The sequence below is a fragment of the Cavia porcellus genome, unplaced genomic scaffold, assembly GCF_034190915.1.
Source record: "Cavia porcellus strain 051 isolate PalLab524CR breed Dunkin Hartley unplaced genomic scaffold, mCavPor4.1 scaffold_17, whole genome shotgun sequence".
Classification (NCBI taxonomy): domain Eukaryota; kingdom Metazoa; phylum Chordata; class Mammalia; order Rodentia; family Caviidae; genus Cavia; species Cavia porcellus.
Window position 1 is genome coordinate 73,651,902 of NW_026947500.1, and position 23,641 is coordinate 73,675,542.

At 60.3% G+C, this 23,641-nt stretch overlaps 1 protein-coding gene across 3 annotated transcripts in view; it reads right to left on the minus strand.

The window, feature by feature from the left end:
• The window catches only part of Dot1l (DOT1 like histone lysine methyltransferase), a 40,390-nt gene that overhangs the window by 13,355 nt on the left and 3,394 nt on the right, over positions 1-23,641 (minus strand). For all 3 annotated transcript variants that reach the window (XM_063228929.1, XM_063228928.1, XM_063228930.1), the window contains exons 2-13: positions 15,727-15,770; positions 13,673-13,747; positions 11,634-11,697; positions 10,029-10,257; positions 9,076-9,170; positions 8,422-8,484; positions 5,180-5,235; positions 4,611-4,690; positions 1,847-1,915; positions 1,385-1,491; positions 697-738; positions 37-147 (exon numbers count right to left, since the gene is read on the minus strand). In XM_063228929.1, the coding sequence (XP_063084999.1) occupies positions 37-147; positions 697-738; positions 1,385-1,491; positions 1,847-1,915; positions 4,611-4,690; positions 5,180-5,235; positions 8,422-8,484; positions 9,076-9,170; positions 10,029-10,257; positions 11,634-11,697; positions 13,673-13,747; positions 15,727-15,770 (1,035 nt within the window). The remainder of the gene's footprint in view (positions 1-36; positions 148-696; positions 739-1,384; positions 1,492-1,846; positions 1,916-4,610; positions 4,691-5,179; positions 5,236-8,421; positions 8,485-9,075; positions 9,171-10,028; positions 10,258-11,633; positions 11,698-13,672; positions 13,748-15,726; positions 15,771-23,641) is intronic.

A 23,641-nucleotide genomic window follows, 5' to 3' on the forward strand; every position in this document is an offset into this window, starting at 1 on the left:
CAGGCCCCACCCTGGGCGCCCGTGGCCAGGCCTTACCATGGGGGCCTCGGCGGGGACGGCTGCCTTGCTCTCGGGGACCTTGGTCGGGGTGGTCGCATTACTCTTGTTCTCTCGCTGCTGTCGGCGCCGAGCAGCTTCTTGTTCTTCCTGCAAAGAGTCCAACAAGGGTCCTGATGGCCCTGGCACTACCCACGCCAACTCCTCCATCCAGACCCAGACGGGAACACTGAGGCACCAAGGCCGAATGGCAGATCTCACAGGCCACTCACTGCCGCGCAGAGGGATGCAGGCCAGGGCCACTGACTGAGCAGGGAGAAAGGGAACAGCTGGACAGAGGGAACCAGATGCCCAGAAGAGGTCCAGCAACGCTGCCCTGCAGCAGGGAGGCCAGGGGCCCCAGGGCCAGGCTGGGCCTCAAAATGCCCTGGAGAGTCCCAGGTATGTCCTGCACACACAGGAAGGACATGGCTGGAGGGCCAGAAGCAAGCTAGGCAGCGCATTCCCTTCGTCCAGGGAACCAGGGCTAGAGCCAGCCAGCCCTGCTCGGGTTTCCAGCTCTCCAAAGGGCCCAGAGACCGAGCTCCTGGGGGAGGCTCGTGGCTGAGAGCGGACCCAGGCCAGCTCACCCGCCCTGGAGGCTCGGCACCTCCTGGAAGTTCCCCGGGACTGAAGCAAGGAGAAAGGAAACAGACTTACCCTGAGTTTTGGGTTTTTCAGACTAGAAAAATAATTTTCAAGCTAAAAAGAAATGAAAAACATGATTAGAAGTGAATCAGACTCTGCCAAGATGATGGTGACAGCCCAGACGGATGGGTCTGTAAGCCGCACCCATACCTGGGGACTTCGAGTACCAGCAACCACCAGCAGAGGTGACCTGGGAGTGGGATGGCCCCTTAAGCCCCAGGGAGGGCAGGCATCGCTGGTTCCCAAATGATGACAGCTGGGGACACAGCCTCCCCCAGGCAACCCGGGACCCCTGCTGGGCCGCACGGCCAAGGAGGCAGAGCAGCAAAGGTGGCTGCCGGCCTGCAGCCCAGCTCGGCTGCCGCATGTCACTCACGGGCTGGGTCTCGGGGGAGCAGTGTCCTGCACCCTTGGGCAGGCAGCGGAGAGGTCCCAGGCCAGCTGGGCCACAACAGGGTACATGGGAAGACAGCCCCAGCCCCAGAGCACTGCGTCATGCAGAGCTGGGAACAGACAGTGGAGGGAGACACTGCAGCTCAGGTGACAAGGCATACCCATCACCCTCACACCCATTTAGGAAAACGAGCACCTGCCAGCACCCAGTGTTATCAGGGGGCCGTGGTACAGGCCTGGCTGCCACCGCAGGGAGGGGGCAGGGGGCACAGCAGCCTGCGGACGCAGTGACGGTCGGCACACTCACTATGGTTCGATCAATAGTGTGCAGGTAATAGGAGACTGGCTTCCCCGTCCACGACACGGAGCCCTTCAGGGGGGACAGCTCCACCACGCGCATGATGGTGCCGATGTCTGAGGGGGACAAGGACAGGTCAGGGCCATCGCTGCGCCCTTAGCTGCCAGGACCTGACCCCAAAAGCCCTGCCAGCTAGGGAGACAGACCCTGAGTTACGGCCACCATTCTTCATCTCCACCCACCATGCCGAGTGGTCTGTGGCATCCTGAGGCCTGACCCCGTCCCTGGGCCACAGAGGCAGGGACACCATGTGACTGGCGGGGCTTATCAGGAGAGGCCACACGTCCAACAGAGCAGAAAGGCGTGCCGAGTGACTGGAGACACCCAGACCGCTGTCACGGGGACACCAGAGATCACACAGGCAAGAGGAGGAACCAAGACCTTTAACCTAGTGACACAAGCGCTCATTACCGCTCAGGTTTCTGCTGTTTATCCTGAAGTTCAGAGGCGCAAAGGGCTTTGAGGACACAATTCTCCCACCTGGAACACAGAAACCGGTTACTGGGGGGACAGACACACGCACAGACGCAACAGGGAGAGATGCGGCAAGAGTTACCAAGGAGAATAAGTGCTCCGCGTGAACATCGGGCCTGATCCCCGTTTCCTTATGAGGGAAGGAAACGCCTTAGCTGCCAGTGCCAACCCGTATAGGTAACTCCTTGAAAATGTGCCCAAACCGAGGGTGCCGAGGCCCCGCGGTGATCCTGGCACTCTGGGGGGCTACGGCAGGAGGACTGAAGTTTAAGCACAAGCAAGACAACTTAGTGATTTAAGGAGACCCAGTCTCGAAATAAAAAAGAACAATCAGAGCTGGAGACGTAGCCCAGTGCAATGGCCCTAGGTTCCATCCCTGGTACAGCAAGGTAAATAAAAGGAAAGTTTTCAGGTTTGGTACAATCTCACTGGAGCTGACCTCTGACCCCACAACGATGAAGGAAGCACAACTGACCCTCAGAGGCACCGTCTCAGACGGCAGTGACCTGGCTGCGCGGTGCGTTGCTACCCGAGTGCTTGGGGAAAGGGTCCTGGGGGACTCAGGACCACAACATGGTCAGGGAGACACCACCACAAGGCAGCGAGGCTGCTGCCACGGACAGCAGTGCTGGGGCTCACTGGGACACGAGGCAAAGCAGGGCCATCCGCGTGCGTGCGGTGAGTCTGTAATAACCCACTGCAGGGCCGAGGGTGCAGTACCTCGACTGCCTAGCACAGGGGAGGCTCACGGTTCCACCCATCACGCGTGTGCGCACCCGTCACATGCTGTGGCCCAGGGACGGGGTCAGGCACGGCAGTGCGTGACTGTAGTCCTAGTACCAAGGCGCTAAGGCAGGAGGATCCCCAGCCTGGGAAAGGTAGGCGTTCAAAGCCAGCCTGCAGTATACACCAAGACCGTGCCCCAAACTCCAACCCGACCAAGTCACTCTGCAGAGCAGGCCGGGCGTGCTGGAGCGGCTCAGGCGCGGCAAAGCAAGGGAAATGAAAAGGAAGCGCGCTGCCTTCCACCCCAGGCCGCGGGCTGGAGAGCCGCCAGGACCAGCAGGCCAGCGCAGAGCTTCTTCCCAGTCGCCCTCACAGCCGTGTACTGCGCTGCTGCTTTACCAAATTCCAAGCGCGAACGCACCAGAAACCTCACGAGGCGCTCAGTTTATCGTCAAACACTGGCATTACCGATGCCACCTAACCACGAGGCTACTGTGTGCACGTTAGGGCATTATACACACCGTGCGTTCGTACTAAGAACAGACATGTCAGGTGTTTACTAAGCACAACACATACTAACGCTCTCAAGAAACTAGCCTTTTATTGTAAGAATAAAGAAAAATTAAAATTCAAGAAGAACCATACACAGTGACAAAAGCCTGGAATCCCACTACTCGGGAGGCAGAGGCTGAGGCAGGATGATAACACTGAGCTCAAGGCCACGCTGCGCGACACAGTGAGCCCACAGCCAGCCTGCACTATACAGTGAGTCCATCGTCTCAAAACAAGAGACTGAGCAGAGGCTGAGGCAGGAGGGCTGCAAGTTCCTGCCCAGCACGGGAGGCTTTGTGAGCCGAGAGACCCTGTCTCAAAACATGAATCACAGAGCCAGGGGACGTCCTTCAGTGTGGAGGCTGTGGGCTCCTCCCCCAGTACTGAAGAAATCTGCAAAGTCAGAAAAGGCCCGGCCACTCCCGCCACACATGCCCGCACTCTGGGCCCTCGGTGCAAGGGCTGGGCTGGGGCAGCACGGCCGAGCCCAGGTCCCTGCCGGGCGGGAGGGCAGGCCCTACAGACCATGAGCGCAGCACGCCTCATCTGAGCACCACAGAGGGCGGGACTCTGTGGCGACCTCCCTTTTGCCTGAACCCGTGTGACCAGGAGGAGCGTGGCCGTCCTGCCCCACCGCAGTGGCACCAAGCCTGGCTCTCCTGACAAGAGGCCACCCAGCACCCAGGAACCCGCGCAGGACAGGCCGCGGCGCAAGGAGAGAAATCCGGGACGCCAGCGACCTCAGGACACAGCCCACTGTACAAAGCGACCATTAGGACACAGCTATCAGCACTGGGCACAGTGCAGGTCGAGGCTCTGGGGCCCACCCACGTGCAAAAACCGAAACTCCAGAAACAGAAAACAGAGGAGACACAGAAAGCCAGTCAGCAGCACCGCACAGGAACACTGGCAGGAAACCTGGGGACACGGGCGGCGGGCAACAGAAAGCAGACCGTGGACTGCAGAGGACGACAGTGCCCACGAGGGCACTCAGGCCCACAGGAGGGACCCAGAGGCTTCTTGGGGGACATGTGCTGCCCGCCACTGATGGCTCTAAAGTAACCTGGGCAGCTTCCTTCCTTCCACGCGTGCTCAGGTCCATGCTGCCCAGACAGCTGGGGGCCTGTTTTACGCGGCCTGCCTGACATCTTGCGACAGAGCTGCAGGCTGTCCCCACCCCATCTGCTTTCTGGCACCTGAGGAAGGAGCAGACCCAGAAGACCTGTCCCCGACAGCCCGGCCGGGGCGGGGCACCGAGGAGCCGTAGCTGCAGGGGAAGCAGCCACCCCGCCAAGGCCACTCCGCCCGTGGCCTGCCTGGCCAGGGGAAGGGGCTCTGAGGGGGTCAGGTGGGCAGGCCACGGCTGGGCACTGGGGATCTAAAGCCACAGATAGCAGAACACAGGCCAGGGACACTGCATTACCTTCCTTCATATTCGCAAAGCGCTCCTTCAGCTGGTGATCCACCTCAGGACCAAAGGCAAAGTTATTCACAAATATAACACTGCAAAACAATGTTCCAGCTCAGTGAGGCCAAGCGCCACATGATGTGAGTGCAGAGTCCCAGCGTGGACAGCGTGCTGCCGCCGCCACTGCCAGGCACTGCCCACACGCACCCCGGGACAGTCTGCGGGACCGGGCCATGGGGAGACGCTGCTGCGCCCTGCTGGACGGGCCAGGGTTAGACCCATGCCTGCATGACCCAGGGTGGCCAGAGATGTTCCCTGGCAGCCCACGAAAAGCAGAGTGGACAAGCATAGCGAGGACAGTTACGCTGCCAATGGCAGCCCCCCGGAGACCAGGTTGGAGCTCTGGGGCAGAACAGGCACATGGTGAAGTTTTACGCCCCAGAAGACGTGCACTGGGCCTGTGCCACAGCCCATGACGGGACAGCCGGGCCCGCAGGGGAGCATGAGCGGGGCCAGCAGGCGAGGGGCACGGAGGGGTGGAGCCTGGGGTCCCAGCCGGCCAGCGGCACAGCCCGCAGCCGTACCTCGTGTTGGCGATCCGTTCTCTCCACTCCTCCGACAGGAAATCACCCCGCTCCAGCTGAGGAAGAAAACACGGGGACACTTACTACGGCGACCCTGCTGCGCCGCTGCGGAAAGAACATGAGATGAGCGGAGTCGTGAGACGGAAGGAGCCAACCGGCCTGCTGCAGGCACTCGGGGCGGGCCCGGAGAGCGGGGCACACACGCACGCCACAGGACACCCTCATGTCCAGGGTGTGACCCCACGCAGGCCCTCAGGGAGCTCCCCACAGAGGGTGCCTGTACCCAGGAGCAGCATGGCACGGGCACCCCGTCCTCAGACGCTGCCCCCAGAACCCTGGGCAGCACAGTGCAGCTGTTGCCATGTGGGGCTGGGCAGGCCCTACCTGACACCCCCTCACCCAGCCCGAGTCTGCAGCAGAAGCCCCAGCAAGCCGTGCCCTGCTGCCGGCTGCTCCTGTCGCCTCCTCCTGCAGCCAGGCCAGGGCAGAGAGTAGAGGCCAGGGGCTGTGCAAGCAGAGGGCCACGGGGCCAAGCCACGGGGATGGGGCCAGTGTGGTGACACTCAGCAACAGGCCTCTCCCGCTGGCCCCTGCAGGAGGGCCGCTCAGTGAGACCCTGGCCCAAAACCAAAGGGCTGGGACGTGCCCTGCATGGCCCACCTGAGCCCAGCCTGGGCAGCAAAGAGGCCTGGCCTGCTGACCCCTCTCCAGTGAGGTGACTGCAGAGGCTCCCCTCCACCTGGGACAGTGGCAACACGGCCACCGCGGCCTCTATGGCATGGCCGTCCTGCAGGCGCCCGAGCAGCCCATACGCTGCGTGGCCTGGCAGAGCCCACAGGTCCTCTCCTGTCTCTTTCTTTCATCTGTTTCTTTTCCTTTTTTTTTTTGAGACACAGTCTTACTAAGTTGCCCAGGCTGATCTCAAACTTGAGACCTTCTTGCCTCAGCCTTTGAGGGCTGTGGAGAACGAAGTTTCTCACCAGGCCAGGAAGCCTGAGGTGCCTGCACCGACAGACGAGCCCCGGCCCCTTCCTGCGGGCCACACGGCTGCCCCTGCAGCGGAGGGCGCCCTGCCCTGCTCTGGGCAGTGGTCCCCCCACCACGGGGGCAGATCTCAGCCAGGGCGGGAGGCGCCCCCTGGAGGCGGACATAGCACTCATGTGGGAGGGGACACAGGTGGGGTGGCTCAGCACTGGAGCTCTCGCTCCGCGTGTACCAGGCCCTGGGTCTGAGCCTCAGTGCCACCAAGAAGAAAAAAAGCCACTCCTGAGAACCCGGCACAGCGACAGCCACAGGAGGGAGCAGGTCCGCATGCCTCGAAGCGAGGCGGGAGCCCTGGCCGCAGACACAGCTGTGGGCTGGGAGAGTGCACTGGGCTATTTTTAGGCTGCTGGCTTTTTTCCTCTTCCCCGAGTAACGGAAGACAGGACTCGGAGCTTGCCAACCAGGGCGCGGAGTCAAAGCCACAAAGCTGCTCAGAAGCTTGTTCAAAGAGCAGGACACTGGGAGCCGCCAAAACGAGGCGTTAAGACAGCCAGGCAAATGCTGGCGTGGCGGCACAGCCTGTGATCCCAGCCCTGGGAGGCGAAGGCAGGAGGACGCCGGTGGACTCGAGGCCGGTGTGGGCTACACACTGAGCGCAAGGCCAGCCCGGACTTCGTTCCGTCTCAAACACCCCCCCACCCCCCCAAACACACCAAGCAGCCCGGGCAGCGGCGCAGGCCTGTCATCTCAGCCCTCAGGAGGCTGAGGCAGGAGAGTCACAGGTTCCAGCCCTGCAAGGGCAATCCCGCAAGTTAAGGAGAGCCCACCTCAGATCGAAAGAAGAGCTGGGCCCGCAGCTCAGCGGCGCAGCACCCCGTCCACCGCAGTGCTGCAGGGTGCAGAGCAGGCGCGCTGCGGCTCCCAGCCTGCCTGGGGACAGCCAGCAGTCACAGGGGACGGTGCTGGAAACGAGGGCGGGTGCCGTAGGTGGGGGCAGCACACACACCCACCCTCGGCCCTCGGCCCGGCGCAGCGGCCGCCCCAAGCCTGTGGTGAGCAGCAGCGCCATCTCAGGGTTCAGCTCACAGCCAAAGGCAGACGCCGACCGCACAAGGGAGCGTCCCAGACCCCAAGGCCCTGCGACAGCTCCAGCTCCAGCGCATCACCGCCCCACACCCTTCCAGGCCAGCCGTCCACCAGGGAGGACAAGATGAGGACAGGGACAGAGATGTGCCCAGGGCCCTGTCTTCACCCCTGCCTCAGGCAGGGCGGGCAACAGAACGCAGGGGCCACTTGGGCCTGAGCAGGTTCCCGCTGGGATCGGGGCCCTGAGGAACATGTGTTGTCGCCACCCTGGGAAGCGACCCGCCTCTCCAGGTGTGGGGTCCTGGAGTTTAACAGGGTGCACTCCGGGGGGCAGCGTCACCGGTCCCACTAGCACGCCATGAGGCTGAGGCAGGAGGATTGCAACTCTGAGCCTACACTGGACAACTGAAGTGACCGGGTGAGACGAGTCCCAACAGATAAGCAAGGGCCGGGACGCAGCTCCGTACAAGGCCCTGCTTAATCCCCAGTGGGACCAGAACACAGTGAGAGGCAGGAAGAAAGGCCAAGTGGGCCAGGGCCACCTTCTGGGACCCGTGCACCCACCCGGGACACTCGGCAGGAGCAGAGGAAGAACTCCTCCGTCCCCAGGCCTCCACCACCCAGCATCAAAAGCCAGCCAGTGTGGCCCATGCCCAGGCAGAGGCCCCTGAGGCTGTGTGGCCGCTCCATGTCCAGGCACGGCTCAGCGGCCCACGGCTCCACTGCCCACAGGCATGGGGCCCAGGCGCCAGCAGCAAACAATAAAACAGAAACCAACATCTGAAAGCATCCACTCAGCTACCACACGCACGAGGGCCGGGAGGGGACAGCTCAGCTCTCCCAGGGAGGGCACCCCACCGAGGCAGGCCCTGCGCAGGCCAGTGGGGAGGGCCGTGAGTGCCCCAGGTGGGAAGGATGGAGGGAGACTCGGCCTCCACTCGGTGGCCCCAATAGTAAATGTCCCTCCCTACCACTGCCTCAGGTCCCTGAGCATGCCCTGGAGGACAGAAGGACCTAGGCCAGAGAGGCTGGTGAGCTCAAGGCTCCAGCCGGGCCAGAGACCAGGGGCGGGGCACCATGGCGCCCACTTGGCAAGAGGGGGGAGGTCAGGAGAGGTGGGGCTGGGGCCGGGCTGGGGTCGTAGCCACAGGGCATGGAGCGATGGCACTCACTGTGTATTCTGCATGCTTTTTTCCATACCATTTCATCCACTTCCTGAACTCTCGGTCCATGGTCTGGAAGGGAAAGAGGTCACACAGCCCATCAAAACCAGGCAGCCCGGAGGCCCCCAGCAAGCCCACATGTCTGCAAGGCTGCAGCTCCCAGTGGTCCTTTCTGTCCTAGCCAGGTCGCCGGGATCAGGACCTCAGTTTCCACAGCCCAGCCCCACAACATCCCTGGATGGGGCAGCAATCCAGGGCCCCAACCTCCAGCACCCAGAGGCCACAGGCCGACATGCCATTCACACGCCCATTCCCCAAGCCCCACTGCTCCCCAGCCCGGGCCCCAGCAGAGCCTACACCTCCACCAGGAAGAGGGGACAACCGAGGGAAGAGGACAGCATGCCGGGCTCAGCGGACAAGCTCAGCACCACCCACGTCAGGAGGGCGAGGGCAACAGCAGGGCGATGGGGGCACAGAGGCCCTGCCAGCCTCGCCGCTCCCAGAAGGTGTCTTGCATCACAACACGCATGCACCCTTCATTTAGATGAAACTCCTAGGCCGGCAAGGACGCCGCAATGATGGGCAGCCGTGTGGTGCCCACGACGCAGGCGCCCGGCTCACCTCTTGACGCTCGTCCCGCACGCCCAACCCAGGACCACGCACCTCGGCGTACTTGGCTGGGATGTCCGCTTTCTCGACTCCGTAGTGGTGCTTGCAGTTGGTGGCAGCAGCGACCTGGAGGACCACCTGGCCTACACCTTCGATCAGAGAGAGCTGTGTCAGAGGTCTCGGAGCTTTGGGACAATGCTCAGCACCCAAGGACACTGCCACATGTACACCACCAGAGGGCACACGGGCCATGCCCAATGCCCATGACATCAGCAGATATAGGGCAAGGGACTGCTCAAAGACCGCGACACCCTCCGAGGTCACTGAGGACACTTCTGCTATGCCGCCCCACCCAGAGGACCCAGCAGGGAACACACACCTCCACTCACCCTCAACCACACCAGCTGTCCCTGGCCCCCAGAGTTATGCACAGGGTAGTGTCCCCACTGAGCCACCGAGAGGTGGTGGTGCCCGAGTGGCCTCCTGCCCAGACCCCTGCAGGCTCCACTATAGCAAACAGGCCTGGAACGCAGGAAGTGGTGATGCGGGGGCTCAGGATCCCCCAGCCAGTGCTGAGGGGCCCTGTGGAGGTGACTTGGCCCTCACAGACAGGAGCAGCCCCTGATAAAGGGGCAGAGGGAGTAAGCAAGGCCCCCTGCCCTGCCACTCCCAACCTGTGAGGCAGAACAGCAAAGCCACCCAAGGCAAGGGGGGCAAAGGCCGAGCTTTGCACAGGGATGTGAGTGGCCAGGCCGACTGAGTTCCCTCCCGCACAGGGAGGTCCCAACAAGGCCAACAACAGAATCGCCTGGCAGAGGACAGGAGGAGCCCCATAAGCCAAGGCCTGCTGGCGGGGGGTCATGGGTCACAGGGCACAGAGCCCCAGGGCGTGACAGAGCTGGGGTGGTGGCTGGAGCCTCCCTGAGCTGCTGCCCCACCTCAGCACACCCATCCACACAGACAAGGGGCGCGGCCAGGATGCCAGCAAGCCCCTCGTGGAGACCCACCACTGCCCAGGTCCACGAACAGGTCATCCTCCGTCATCTTGATCTCGTCGATCATCTGGGCCACTAGGTCGAAGGAGGTCTCCCCATACACCTCGGGGGAGAAGGGTTCGTAGTTGTTGAGCTTCTCAGGGTCGGTCACTGAGTGGTTATAGACCTGCTGCAGGATGTGCCGCAGGAGCCCGTTGGATGGCCGCGTGTTCAGCTTCATGGGCTGGGTAGTCCCTTTCCACTGGGGACAGACACACAACGCACACGTCACCCACACGTGGGCGGCTGGCTGTGCCCCTCACCTAGTTACTTTCCCAGTTAGACACAGCAGGGCCCAGGCGCCGCTCTGTGAGGGTCTGCCCGGCACTCGTGGAGCACTGGGCCCGGCCCCACAGCCTCAAGGACAGCATCAGTGTGTGCAGGTGCAGGTGCATGTGCAAGTGCACCCCGGGTTGGGCACACACCAACTCTGCTCGGCTCTGCCCTGCGGGGAGCCGGGGAGCTCAGCTTGGGCTACCCTCGCTCAACAGCCTGCTCAGGCCCCTGGCACCCAGGCTGCTTTCCCAGGCCGAAGTTGGCAGGGCTCAGCCCACAGCCACCCGGCTCTCAACCCGCTGGATCCCCCAGGACAGGACAGGACAGGACAGGACAGTACAGCTGGCGGCCTCTCCTACTCCAGAGCTCTGACTTAGAAAGGCCACCCGGGGGAGGAAGCCAGCTGCCAGCCGGGATGTGCCAGCCACTTCCCAGCCCTGGCCTCGGGCCTGTGCTCAGCTGTCTGTCACCCCAGGTGCCGGCTGTCCAAGTCACCCCAAGTGCCAGTCCTGGCCCTGGGTGTCACTGTGAGGATCTGCTCCCTGACTCCTGTGACTAGAGGTGAGGGTCTGCCCTCTGTGGCGCTGGCTGCCTGCCCACACTGCCACACCCTTGGCCACAGGGCACTGGGGCAGTGTGGGGCGGCAGTGGGGTCTCCCAGAACAGGACCACAGCTGAGGGGGAAGGAGCGGGCTTGCTGGGCCCTGGTGGGGCCGAGTGCCAGTGCCCGGAGCCACATGAAGGGCCCTGCCAACACCCACACAGGCCGGCTACCCACTGAGTGCCCCATGGAACTGCGTGTGGCACACGATCGCCCAGGCACGGGCAGGCAGCCACAGGAGACTCAGCACCGCCATCTCAGAGGGAGCCTTGAGACCGCACCGTACCCCCACCTGTCCCCATGGACCCCACTCGGCAGCTGCACGTCCCCACCAGGGCCAGGCACCAGTGTGTTCTCTATGCAGCACCCCCAGGGCGCCAGGGTGACCAGGACACACGAAGAGAGCTGCAGGCTGTCTGGAAGGCAGGGGTGGCCTTCGCAGCTTGGGAGCTGCCTCTGCCCAAAACTCTGCCCTGTCTGAGGGGAAGGGGGCAAACATGACAACTCTCAGCTACTCTGGAAAACAAACAGAAGCCAGCTGGGTCCTGACAGTGCTGCTGCCAGGCCCCTACACGGACACTGGTCCTCACACCAGGCCATAACACCCGAGCCCTACTGTGTAACTTGTCTTCGGGTCCGGAACCTGACTTCAAACAGCCACTGGAAGGAACGGGATAGGTGGGGGCAGTGAGGCCACCTACCAGCTGGTGGATGCTGTCGATGGCCCGGTTGTACTTGTCACACAGCCTCTGCATGCTCTCGAAGCTGGAACAGGCAAGAGAGAGGTGCTGTCCCAGAGCCATGCTACTGCCACTGGCGGGACCCGCGACCTCAGGAAAGAGCGGCCAGGACCTCCTAAGGCCCACCTCCAGCACCAGGAACTACACAGGGGCCCCCAGCCAGGGCCAGGGCCATTCTCAGGCCTTGCACAGGGGCAGGGCAACCAGGTCAGATCCCCGTGAGGAGCTCCAGGCCAAGGTCAGCACACAGGTGGCCAGGCCTGACCAGGAGTCCTGGCCAGGAGACTGAGAGGGCTGCCTGGGCCACTCTGGGTCCAGGGCTCCAACCCAAGGTCAACACACAGAAGCAGCGTGAGTAGAGACAGGAGTCTGCCCAGGACCAGGCCCTCACTGCCTGGCTGGCAAGAACAGAAATGCACCAGGGCGGCCTTGGGCAGCCTCGGAGTCACCCTTGCCCCAGCTGGGTCCAGCCAGTGTCCCCTGCAGTGCTCCATGCGGGTGTACCAGGGCCATGGGGCACAGGGTGAAGCTATGGCTGGCTCCAAGGACCCCAGCTCTGTGGGAGGGGCAGCTCCCCCTGCCCACTCGGCGTCACCTCTGTGGAAGAAACTGCTGAGGCTCCCGGGGTGCTCAGAGACAAAAATGCAATCACAGACTGTCCCCCACAGTCACTACCCCCCTGCACCCCACAGGTGCAGGGGCCTCTGTTTTTACCGCACCGGGGGCTGAGCCCAGCACCTTTACACTGGGCTCCATCTCTAGTCCTTTTTAGATTTTCTTTTTAAATTTTGAGACAGGGTCCCACGAAGCTACCCAGGCTGGGCTGGAAGATGCGAACCTTCTGCTTCTGCCTCAGCCTCCCAGGATGCCACCACGTAGCCCTTCCTGCAAGGACCTGTGGTGTCCCCTACAGGTCTGCTGGCAGAGCCGGGTCAGCCATGGGCACTTCCCCAGAGGGCCCAGGATGGCGCCAATGCCCACAGTGCCAAGGAAGCCCGGCTGCAGGGTCAGAGCCCTGCCAGGGAGCGAGGCCTTCCCTTTCACTTTCAGAGGCAGGGTTTCACTATGGAGCTCAGGCTGGCCTTGAGCTTGCTGCCGTCTTCCTGCCTCCCAGGTCCCTTGGTCACAGGTGTGCAACGCAGCCAGCCTGTGTGCTGCAAGGCGAAGCCACCATAAGGCCCCCCAACAACAGTCAGGAGCCTGCTGTTGTGTGCACACCGGGTACAGGGCGCTGCCACAACTCAATGCCACAAGAACAGAAGTTCCCTGACCTCCACACGCCACCCCACCCCGCCATCTGGGTCCTTATCACACTCCTTGGAAGAAACCAGTGCCCTATAGCCACTCCCCAAGAGGTGGCGTATCTCACTCGGCCCTGCAGTGCCGGGTGCCCCTTGCCCTTGGCACCACTCTCATAGGAGGGACACCTGTGCGGGGCGTGGCAGGGAGGGCAGGGCATTGCTCGGAGCGCAGCGAGCCCTCCAAACCTAACAGTGAGGTCCCTGCGTGAGGCGCCAGGCTTGGGCCCTGTGGAGGGTGAGCCTGGAGCGCTCAGAGCAGGGCAGTCAGCACAGCCCTGCAGAGAGTTGTGAATCTGGCCACCATGCTTTCCACCACACAACAAACCCTCCGCAGGCATTCATTCCTGAGAGGCCGGGCCCTCCACCCACTCCCTGGGAGGAAAGCTCGAGCAGCCTCGAGGGCAGGCGAGGGCGGGCGGGAGCTGCTGAGGCCAGCAGGGGTGGCTTGGGTGGAGGGGCTGACATCTGGCAGCCACGCCAGCTATAAAAAGAGCTGCTGTTTACGCCGCTGCGTAATTCCACACACACCAATCCAGGTTTCAGCCTGAGGAGTCCCAGCTCTGCCCTCACACTGCCAGCCCTCGCCAAGGCCAAGGCGAGACAGACATTTCCAAGCAAGGTCAGCACACAGCCCCCAGCTCTTCGAGGAAACCCCGCAGCCGCCGTCGGGGAACCCTTGTCCTGGGTGGGGCTGCTTACCTTTTGGTATCATAGTCAATCAAGACGTAATTCTCCATGGCCAGCTTGAGATCTGGGATCTCCTCACAGACCCACCTGGAACAGAAAAGCAGAAACCCCGGGCCACCATCAGCAGGCCTGGCTTTTTTTTTTGTTTATCTTTTTTACAGGCCTCAAACTCAACTCTCCTGACTCTAAACTGACAAAACAAAACTTTCACTGCGTGGTGGTGTGCACCTGTCGGCCCAGCACGATGTGAGGCTAAGGCAGGAGGATCACAAGTTTGAGGTCGGCCCAGGCAATTTAGCAGCTCAGCAAGACTGTCTCAAAAAATAAAAATAAAGCCAGGCCTGGTGGCACACTGCTGTCCTCCCAGCACTCGGGAGGCTGAGGCAGGAGGATCCCTGCGAGTTACAGAGACCAGTCTGGGCTACACAGTGAGCTCAAGGCCAGCCTGAACTGCATAGTGAGACCCGGTCTCAAAAAGACAAAAATAGTAAGCACCTGCCTGGCAGGCGCAGGGTCTTGAGTTTAATCCCTGGTACCCCCCCTAAAAAGACGAAATAAAATGTGAAAGAGAGAAGGAAGCATTATGGTACAACAAACGCCATAAAGTTGGCAGTGGGTTGCTGCACATCACATAGATTTGATGGGCTTTTGGCCCACCAGTGCTGGCCCTGGAAGGAAACTGAACGCCCATATCACTGCCACAGCAAAGCACTCAGGCCAGGATGTAGCCCAGCACTAGGGCACTGTCTACCTGCAAGGCTTTCTGCCCAATCCCCAGCACTGCAAAACAAACACAACAAGCAGTAAAAAGTGTCATGCCAGGAATGGCGGCGCACATGGGTAATCTTGTGCTCAGGAGGTTGAAGCTGGTGAATCCAAAGCTCCAGCCCAGCCCAGGCAATTTAGCAAGGCTTTGAGTCAATAAATAAAAAAGTGCATGCACTTTTGAGGCTGAGGCAGGAAGATCTCAAGTTTGAGCCCAGCCTAAGCAACTTAGTGACTTAATGGGACCCTATCTCAAAATAATTTTAAAAAAAAGAGCGGGGGGAGGGGATTGGGACTGCAGCTCAGTCCCGGAGGACTGCTAGCATTCACAGGGCCTTAGACTCTGTCCCCAGGCCCACTATGTAAGTAAGAAAGAGGAGGACACTGCTGAGAGACTGAGCCACAGGCCCTGTGATGAGGACACAGCCACTGTAAGATGACGGCACGATGACCCTTCCTAGAGAGAGAAGGGCCAGAGAGGCCAAGCTGGGGGAGCGTGGCTGGTGAGGTCGAGGGGAGCACAGAGCATCCTGACACTGGCAGCGAATGGGTTCCGGGGCATGCTCAGAGCCCTTGGTGCTGTCCTTCTGCGCTCCTCCCTCCCGGCAGCACTCTGGGAACCCCAGGAAACTGAGGGACCCAGAAAACCAGTCCTACACACAAGGGTCACCAAGTGCAGGTGGTTTACAAGACGTCGTGGGCCTGTAGCTCAGGGCTGGCACAGGCACAGAGGTTAAAGCAGCTCGGGACTCTCCACAGGCACCCTGACCTGAGAGGGGGTCCCAGACCCCACCTCCCGCTCCCAGCACAGGGCAGCCCCCCATAAGCTCCACCCCCGCCCACAGGTACACTGGGGCCTCAGCCCCCAGATCCCCATCTACTGCCAGTGGAGAAGTGGGTGACCACCAGCTGGACAGGCCCTGTCTCACTGGATCCTGGAAAGCCACGCCCGAGTCCACTTCCTGCAGCGGGCTCCAAGGAAGGCACAGTCTTCCTATTCCCAGGCAAATCCCTGAGTTTGCTTATTTTTTTGGTACCAGGGATCAAGCTGACGACCTCATACTTGCCAGGCAGGTGCTTATACCACTGAGCTAAATCTGCAGCCCACAGGTCCACTGCCTTCTCCAGGGCATTTATTCAACAAACACTGGGGACGCTGAGAACAGACTGAGGGGACTGTGACAAGAGCAAGGGCACACGTGTGACAAGCCAGCTACCCCCATGTGCACTGTCCCCTGGGCTCCGGCCTGGAGCTCCTGCAGCTGTGTCCACCCACACCAAGGCAGTGGCCCCGCACTCACCGGATGGTCTCGATGATTTCGTGAGCAGCATCGTGGTGTTTGTCCTGAAAAGCAAGGGCGGCAGCTCTGACACTGGGCCTCTGTCCACCCCGGCCATGGAGGGGCGGCACTTTCCTCCCAAGGGGCCCTATGATGGCCTTCCCTTCCCGACTGATCGGCTCCCAGCCACCCCATGGGACCCGAAAGCCTCTGTGGCCCTGGTGCTTCCCGAGCCGCGGCCTGGCTGTTCTTTGTGCCCCTACGTGGGTCTGACATGCGGCTGGCAGCTCACCAAGTCCCCACAGGGGTCCCCTGTGTGATGGGGGCTGGAGCACGCCAGGTCTGTAACCAAGTCTCGGGTGCCCATGCCACCACTGCCACCTCACCCTCTCCGTTGTCCCCAAGGACGTAGTCAACAGAAGCCACGGATACATGAGACGCACTGACAACAGCGCGCAAGCCTGTGACCCCAGGACTCAGGAGGCCGAGCCGGAGCAGCACTGCAGATCTGAGGCCAGTCTGGGCCACGCAGTGCATTCGGAGCCAGCCTAGACAATGCACAGTGAGCTATCTCCACACACAGAACAGAGCACAGCAGGACAGAGGGACAGAGAAGGACGAGAGCAAGATGGTTCGGCCTTGTGCTCCCCGCCTCCCAGCCGACCCCATGGGCCCACAGGGAGCCAGCCTGATCTGGAGACCCCCTCGCCTGCACCCTGGCCCTTGAAGAGCACTCATGGGCACAAGTCCCCAGCACTCCGGGGGCAGTGCCACCCTTCTCCGCCTAAGTGCTGCTTCCGGCCATGGCCCTGTGCAGAAGGGCCGGGTGCACCACAGTCCACCTCCTGAGCCCACCGCCTTCCTGGGCGCCGTGGGCCTCTCATCACTGGTGCCCAGCGGCTCCCCATTCCCACTGTCTCCACACAGCTCCGGGGCTTCCTTGCAGCGGCTGGGCTCCACATCGCTGGGTTACGAAGCTCCCCACAACAGACTTCCCTGCCTCGCCACCAACTCAGCCACCAGGGACCCTGCTCCCCTATGGCCGGGCTCTGCCCTGGTGGCGCTGTTTCCTCTGCCATACGCTCAGTCCCCCTGCACCCCAGGCACCTGGGGTCCACCAGCACCCCAAGGACTGGCAGCACGGGGCCCATATGGCAAAGCTGCCCAGAACACCCAAGGTGCCACTAGCGGGCTCATTTTGTGACAGCAGCCGCCCCGGCCAAGGCCACAGTGTCCACACCTCCACAGTGAGAGAAAAGGCCCTGGCCGGCAGCAATGCGAGGACAGTGCGTCCACTCAGGAGCTGGAGGAACCTGGCCGAGGACACGAGGCCCAGCACATGATGCCTGCTGGACCCAGCACTCTGGTGGCTGGGGTAACTTCACAGCCTAGTGAGACCCTGTCTCCAAAAGAGACCGCGTGGTGGTGCTGCTGGGGGTGAGGCTCAGCACACAGCCCAGGTTTGAGCCCCAGCGTCGCTGCAAGACTCCAGTCTCAGGCTCCCAACAGCAGCACTGAGGGGTAACCACACCCCCACAAGTGTTTCTTTCAAATCCATCTGACTTCAAGGAGGAAAAAAAAAAAGAGGAGGAAGGAGGAGGAGGAAGAAAAGAAGAAGAAAAACTAAAAATTTCAAAACATGATAATCAGGGACAACAATGGCACATACACTGTGCACGGTCACCCCAAATCATCCAGCCAGAGCGCAGGACATCTGCCTTCACTCGTCCGCACAGAGCTTTCTCTTCAGAGAACTCGGCCATCAGTGGTCCTTCTAACCCTGACCGGAGTCTCTCTATATACTTACACATACTCACACGCCAAGCTGTTTTGGCTGCTCACACCACTGAGACCATGTGTTCATACATGAGTCTCATCTATCTCACTGATGAGTGTGGTCTCAAGTTGCCTCCATTTACCTACAAAGAGTCTCCAGTTTGCCCTTCTTTATGGCTGAGTAGTATTCCACTGCATAAAAAAAGCCATTCTTTTTTATCCATTCCTCAGAAAAAGGGCGTTTAGGCTGTTTCCCAGATCTGGCCATTACAAACTGCTGCTATAAACACGGGTGCACGTGTCACTGCAATATGGTGTTTTTAATTCTCCTGGGAGATCCTGGAGAGAGGAACGGCCGGGTCAAAAAGGACCTCTAGCTCTCTTTCTGAGGGGCTCCATGCTGACCTCCAGAGGTGCCCCAGCCCGCACCGGGCCGCCGTGGAGAAGGCCCTTCCCCAGCCCTGCTGGGAGCTGCTGTCGGTGACTCCGGGCCGACTTCCGTTCCCTCCGGGCTGAGGTGGACTCCCAGTGCTGTTTTAATGTGCACCTCTCCAACGCCGGGGAACGGAATAGCTTCCCATGTTTACTTGCTGTCCAGGTTTCCTCCGCGGAGAGGTGTGTGTCCACCTCGGCACTGGGCCTTACCCAGGAGGACTGATTTTCTGAGTTCTCTGCACGGTCCGGGAGCAGCCCCGTCCAAGGCGCTGGCCAACTCGCTCTCGCCGCGGGCTCTCCGGCCCACACCCCCGGTGTCGCCCACCCTACTCCTGGGCTGGGCTGCCCTCCGGAAAGCGCCTGCCTAGCACAGAGGCCAGGCCCCACCCTCAGCACTGCAAAGCATAAGTCAGAAAATGGAAAAGGGGAGACAGCGCACCGCGGTGACCCAGCAGCCAGACCCAGCCTCCCGGTTTAACGTGCTGAGCCAGCCAGTGGCCTTCACCCAACTGTGCTCTCAGCCCCTTCCAGTTTTCATCTTGAGGCAAGGTCTCACGGAGCCACCAAGTCGCCCAGGCTGGGTTCAAACTTGTGACCCTCCTGCCCCAGCCTCCCCCCCCCCCCGCTAGGTTACAGGTGTGTACCATGATGCCAGCTACAAACCTTATCCTTCAAGGCAAAACAAACAAACAAAACTGAAACAGAAACAAAACCAGGCATCCAGCACTCCTACGAAACCCTCCAGAGCTGGAGGCCCAGCTCCACGGCAGAGGGCTCGCCTGGCACACAGCAGCCTCTGGCGTCCATTCCCTGCACCAGAAGAAAATAAATAAAACCCTCCAATTTCCCAAGGCCCAACCTGCCAACACTACGGGTCCTTGGGGTGTCCCCCTAACCCCCAGTGTTGGTGCCTCGCCTGACTCACAGGGCCCCAAGAAAGGGACACATGAGCACCCCACGCCCTCGGCCTCGCACAGCGTAACAGCCTGTACCTAGATGAGCCCTCAAACTCTCATGTGGCCTCAGGTGGCGAGTCCCAAAGGTGGCTGGATTAGGGTGGATTAAGGATGTGGTATTGGGGTTAAGGGTACCCCCATGGGTATGGGTGGCACTAATTAATAGGCTTGTAGACTGGACGGAATACAAAGAACAAAAAGAAGCCATGCTTTGCAGGCGTGGTGGCGGACCCCTATAATCTCAGCACTCAGGAGGCGGAGGCTGAGGATTGCTGTGATTTCAGGGCCAGCCTAGGCTGCAAAGTAAATGACGGCCAGCCTGAACTGCAGAGTGAAACTCTGTCTCAAAAACACCAAAAGAGGGCTGAGGATTTAGCTCGGCAGTAAAAGCAGCTGCCTGACAAGCGCGAGGTCATGAGTTCAATCCCCGGTTCCAAAAATAAATAAATAAATACAATAATAAAACAATAAAAATAAATAAATAAAAGCCAGGCTGCCGCTGCCGCTGCCTTCCCGCCTGTGCGCCCCACCCGCCAGGCCCCCAGCCGCCGATTCTCCACCGTGCCGCTCCTCTGCCGTGCCACCCTGCCTGGAAGCCAGTTGACTGAAACCTCCCCATCTGAGCTAACCCTTTCCTCCTTTAACTCTGAGTGTCAGGTATTTTGTCTCAGCAACAACAAAAGCAACCATGGCACAGGGCCACCTCCATCTGTGCAGGCGCAGGGCTCCGGCCTCATCTCCAGGAAAGAGAACTGCTGCCCGTCACCTGCCCAGGGCTGAGCAGAGCGGCTGAGGAGGTTCTCCTGATAAAAAGCCAGTTCAGAGGACGCTGGCAGCTCCTCCACCCTGGGACTCACCAAATGACAACGGCCTTAATGAGCAGGGCTTCCGGCTTCACACCATACGCGGTCCTATGTCAAGGCCCCCAGGGGATGCCTGGATTCTCAGCACAGGAATTTCAGGTATATGCCACTGTGCTAGCCTGCGATACATTTAACTTACAAACTAACACTAATAAGGTAACTATGCCAATGTGCTGTAGATCATGGATTCTATAAAGATGTCCACTCATAGGTGGCGCCTTTGGGAGGTCACTGGACCACTGACTGGTGCAGTGCAGTTCTGCGTGTCGATAATGGGAGACCCGCTTGGGTCTGTAGCCTGAATGGAATCAAAAGGGAAAGGAAGGCGCCCTGCCGCCTGCCTCCTGCGTGCTCTGCCAAGGACTGTTCCTCCTCTGTGGTGAGCCTCTGCTGGGCCGCCCGCCTCTGAACCAGAGGACCATGGGCTGAAACCTCCACAAGCTGTGAACTAAAATAATCCTGCCCCACTTTCACCTGTGAGGGCAGGGTATTCTGTCCCACCAACAACAAAGTCAGTAAGGCTCTGTAATACATTTGCACTTTGAGGCCCTTACTGCTAAGTAGCAAACTCTGATAACCGAACTGGCTGCTGAGTGAGCTCTTGGGGGCAGCCTCTGCCACCTGGAGACTGGACAAGGGAAGATTCCCATCTGGGCAGAATGTGTGGGATGCCCCAAGACCCCAGCATATAAAAACCCGAACTTAAGCTCAGGAAGTGCCCTGGCATTCTCCACCCAGTGCTGTGGGGCAGAGGTGATCCCTAGGTAACAGCAGCCATTGCAGTGGGACGACAAGCCTGCTCCTCAGGGACACACACAGACTAGTGTGTGCTAGGAGGGCAGTGAGTACTGGCAAGACCTGCGTGAAAACCACACCCAGGACCAGGCACACCAGGTCTGAAAGCAGATGTAGGCGTGGCCTCTGGCCTAGGTGAAACCCACAGCCTAAGGGTCTTGGGCCTCTCCACTGGGGCCTCCGCTCTCTTGCCCAGGGGATACACCCAGGGTGTCTCAGAGCTTCTTTTGGGTCTGTGTTGGTGGCTGCGCCCACGGGAGCTCAGGAAGGAAATGGGAAAAAGGCTAGAGACCCGCACACAGGAGCCTCTGTCTGCCACTCAGCGGCCCCCACGGCTCCCTCCCCTCTCTTGGTCTCTCTGTGGTGTGTGGGACCAGGAAAGAAATGGAACCAGGGCCTTTGCAGTGAGCTGCATCCGAGCACAATTTTTACATTTTAAGACACGGTCTTGCAAAGTTGCCCAGACGGGGCTCAAACTTTTTCTTTTTTCCTTCTTTTATAGAAGACTTCCGTGAAGACTGGCCTCAAACTTGCAATTCTCCTGTATCAGCCTCCTGAGTGCCGGGGTTATAGGCACGTATCAGGGTACCGAGGTATTTTGTCATTTGAGACAGGGTCTAACCACATAGGCCAAAAGCAGCCTGAATGTGCCGTGGAGCCCCTCCCTTGGCCTGCTGCCCACTGAAGTGCAGGCCTTCCTGCCACTCCCAGCTAGAGGCAAGACCCCAGGGAGCACCGAGCCCCGCGCAGGGGCCTCCAGGGGCTCCCATCCATCCAGGCTACTCTGTGACGAGGGCTCTGGGCAGTCACTGTGCTGCCCTCTTCTCCCCGTCTGCTCTGGGACACATCTGCTGCTCACTGGCTCTGGCCCCCAAACTTCTGCTCCAGCTGGGGTCTTCTGGGCTCTGAAAAGCTGGCACAGTGGAGACAAACACCCCAGACACCATCCACATAACGACAGTTGTCACCAGTTGTCTCTGACCCTCCGCTCTTCTGTAGAGCCCAACAGGGAAGGAAATGGCTTCACGGAGGCGAGGGCTGCTGGCCAGGGCTCCTACCCTGCTCTGGGGCCCAGGCAGGGACTCCCAGGAGCTGCGGTCAGGGCCGCCCAGCCCAGCCTCGTGTGTCACGGTGGCTATGAGAACTCCTTTTACTCGGCTTTTAAAATAGCATCACGCTATGAAAAGGAAAGAAAGGGCGCGTGACACAGTGCTGAGCAACTGCCGGGCTGGGCTGAGTCAGGGTTCAGTCGTGCCCCCACAGTGATTCACCGACTGGGAACAGTGCTCCTCACACCATCGGGGAGCAGGCCAGGCACTGAGTCACCAGAGAGGAGGGCGACTGACCTGGCCAGACCAAGGTGCCTTTGCCTAGAAGTCCAGGCTGTGCCTTTAGCAAGGATCACAGCTCCGCCAAGAGCCTGTCTCCACCTGCAGCTGAGAAGGAGCCAAAGGAGAAGTGAGCCTGCCTTGGTGGCACACGCCAGCCTTGCCCCATAACAAGACAGCCTCGAGAAACAGAATGAGGCCGCATCCTAAGGACACAGCACCCCAGCTCCCCGGGGTGTCTGGCCCCCACACGTCCCACACCCTGCATCCCACAGACAAGGCCACAGGGTATGTCCCTGGCCGCACTGCACATGCACAAAACCTACACAGGATTTCGGACCTGAGAACTCCCTGCCGCCCGCACCCCCGCGCGCACAGCGTGAACTCATCCTAACCTCTTGCTTGGTTTTCTACACAGGGTCTTGCTGAGTTTCCCACGATGGCCTCAAACTCTTGGGCCCAAGCAATCCTCCCGCCTCAGCCTTCTCAGGAGCTGGGACTGTAGGATGCACCCCTGCACCCTGCCAACGGAACATTTTAAAACCTGACCCTGCATCTGAAATTCACAGAGGGTCCAGGCCCTGGCCCAAGTTAGGGACTAAACTCCAGCAGCCTGCTTCTGGGCTGGCTGCTCTTGTCCAGGAAGGAGGGTGGGCGTGGACCAAGGATCTTGGATGTCACAGGATGAGAGAGGCCTTGGACAGCTCCAGAGCAGGCCTAAGACCAAAGATATCAGTGACCAACGAGGCTCAGAACATCCATCCATGCCCAGTGACATGGGGCTGCAACCCGTGCCCTGGAAGTTCAGACGAGAAAGGGCAGCACTCCCCAGGCATGCTGGCGCACTCCTGTCACCCAGCACTCGGGAGGCTGAGGCAGGACGACTGCTGCGAGTTCGAGACTAGCCTGGGCTACACAGTGAGCTCAAGGCCAGCCTGAACTGCATAGGGAGACCCTGTCTCAAAAAGACCAAAGGGGGGTGGGCAGCACTGCTGGACACGGGGGTGACCCCCTAAGTACTTGAAAGGCTGAGGCAGGACAATCACATACAAGTTCAAAGCCTATCTGGACAATCAGCAAGACCCCATCTCAAGATAAAAAGGGAATGGGTGTAACTAAATGGTGAGCCTATGCCTGCCATATGCCAGGCCATGGGTCTCACCCACCCCGGGCACCACAAGAAACAAAGCATGGGATATCTCCCTGAGCCTTAGCACTACTGCCACCCAGGTCTGGTCACACTCTGTGGGGGGCTGGCCCATGCTACTGGGCATCCAGCCAGTCACAGGCTTCTCCCATCCAACATGACAAGTGCAAAGTTATCCACGTGTCCCCAAGCTTCCCAGGGGGGCTGCTGGTTGATGGCTTCTGCCTATACGCCTAGCCCAGGGTGCCCTCACATGAGCAGGGGCTCTGTGGTGGCTCACTGGGAACTGAGCTAGAGGAACGAACATGGGGAAACACAGGGTATCTGGAGAAACAGGGTCTCTCTATGCAGTCCAGGCTGGCCTTGAGCTCACCTTGCAGCCCAGGCTGGTCTCAAACTCACAATGATCCTCCTGAGTACTGGGATTATAGGTGTGCCTGCCACACTCAGCTCTTTGGAGTATTTCTTTATGTGTGAACTGACAGTTACCCCAGAACAAAACATGTAGCTGGGTACAGGGGGACACATCTGTTATCTCAGCACTTGGGAAGCGAGGCAGGAGGATTGCTGTTTGTTTGAGACCAGCCTATGCTACATAATGAGTTCTAGGTCACCTTACATAGGGAGACCCTGTTT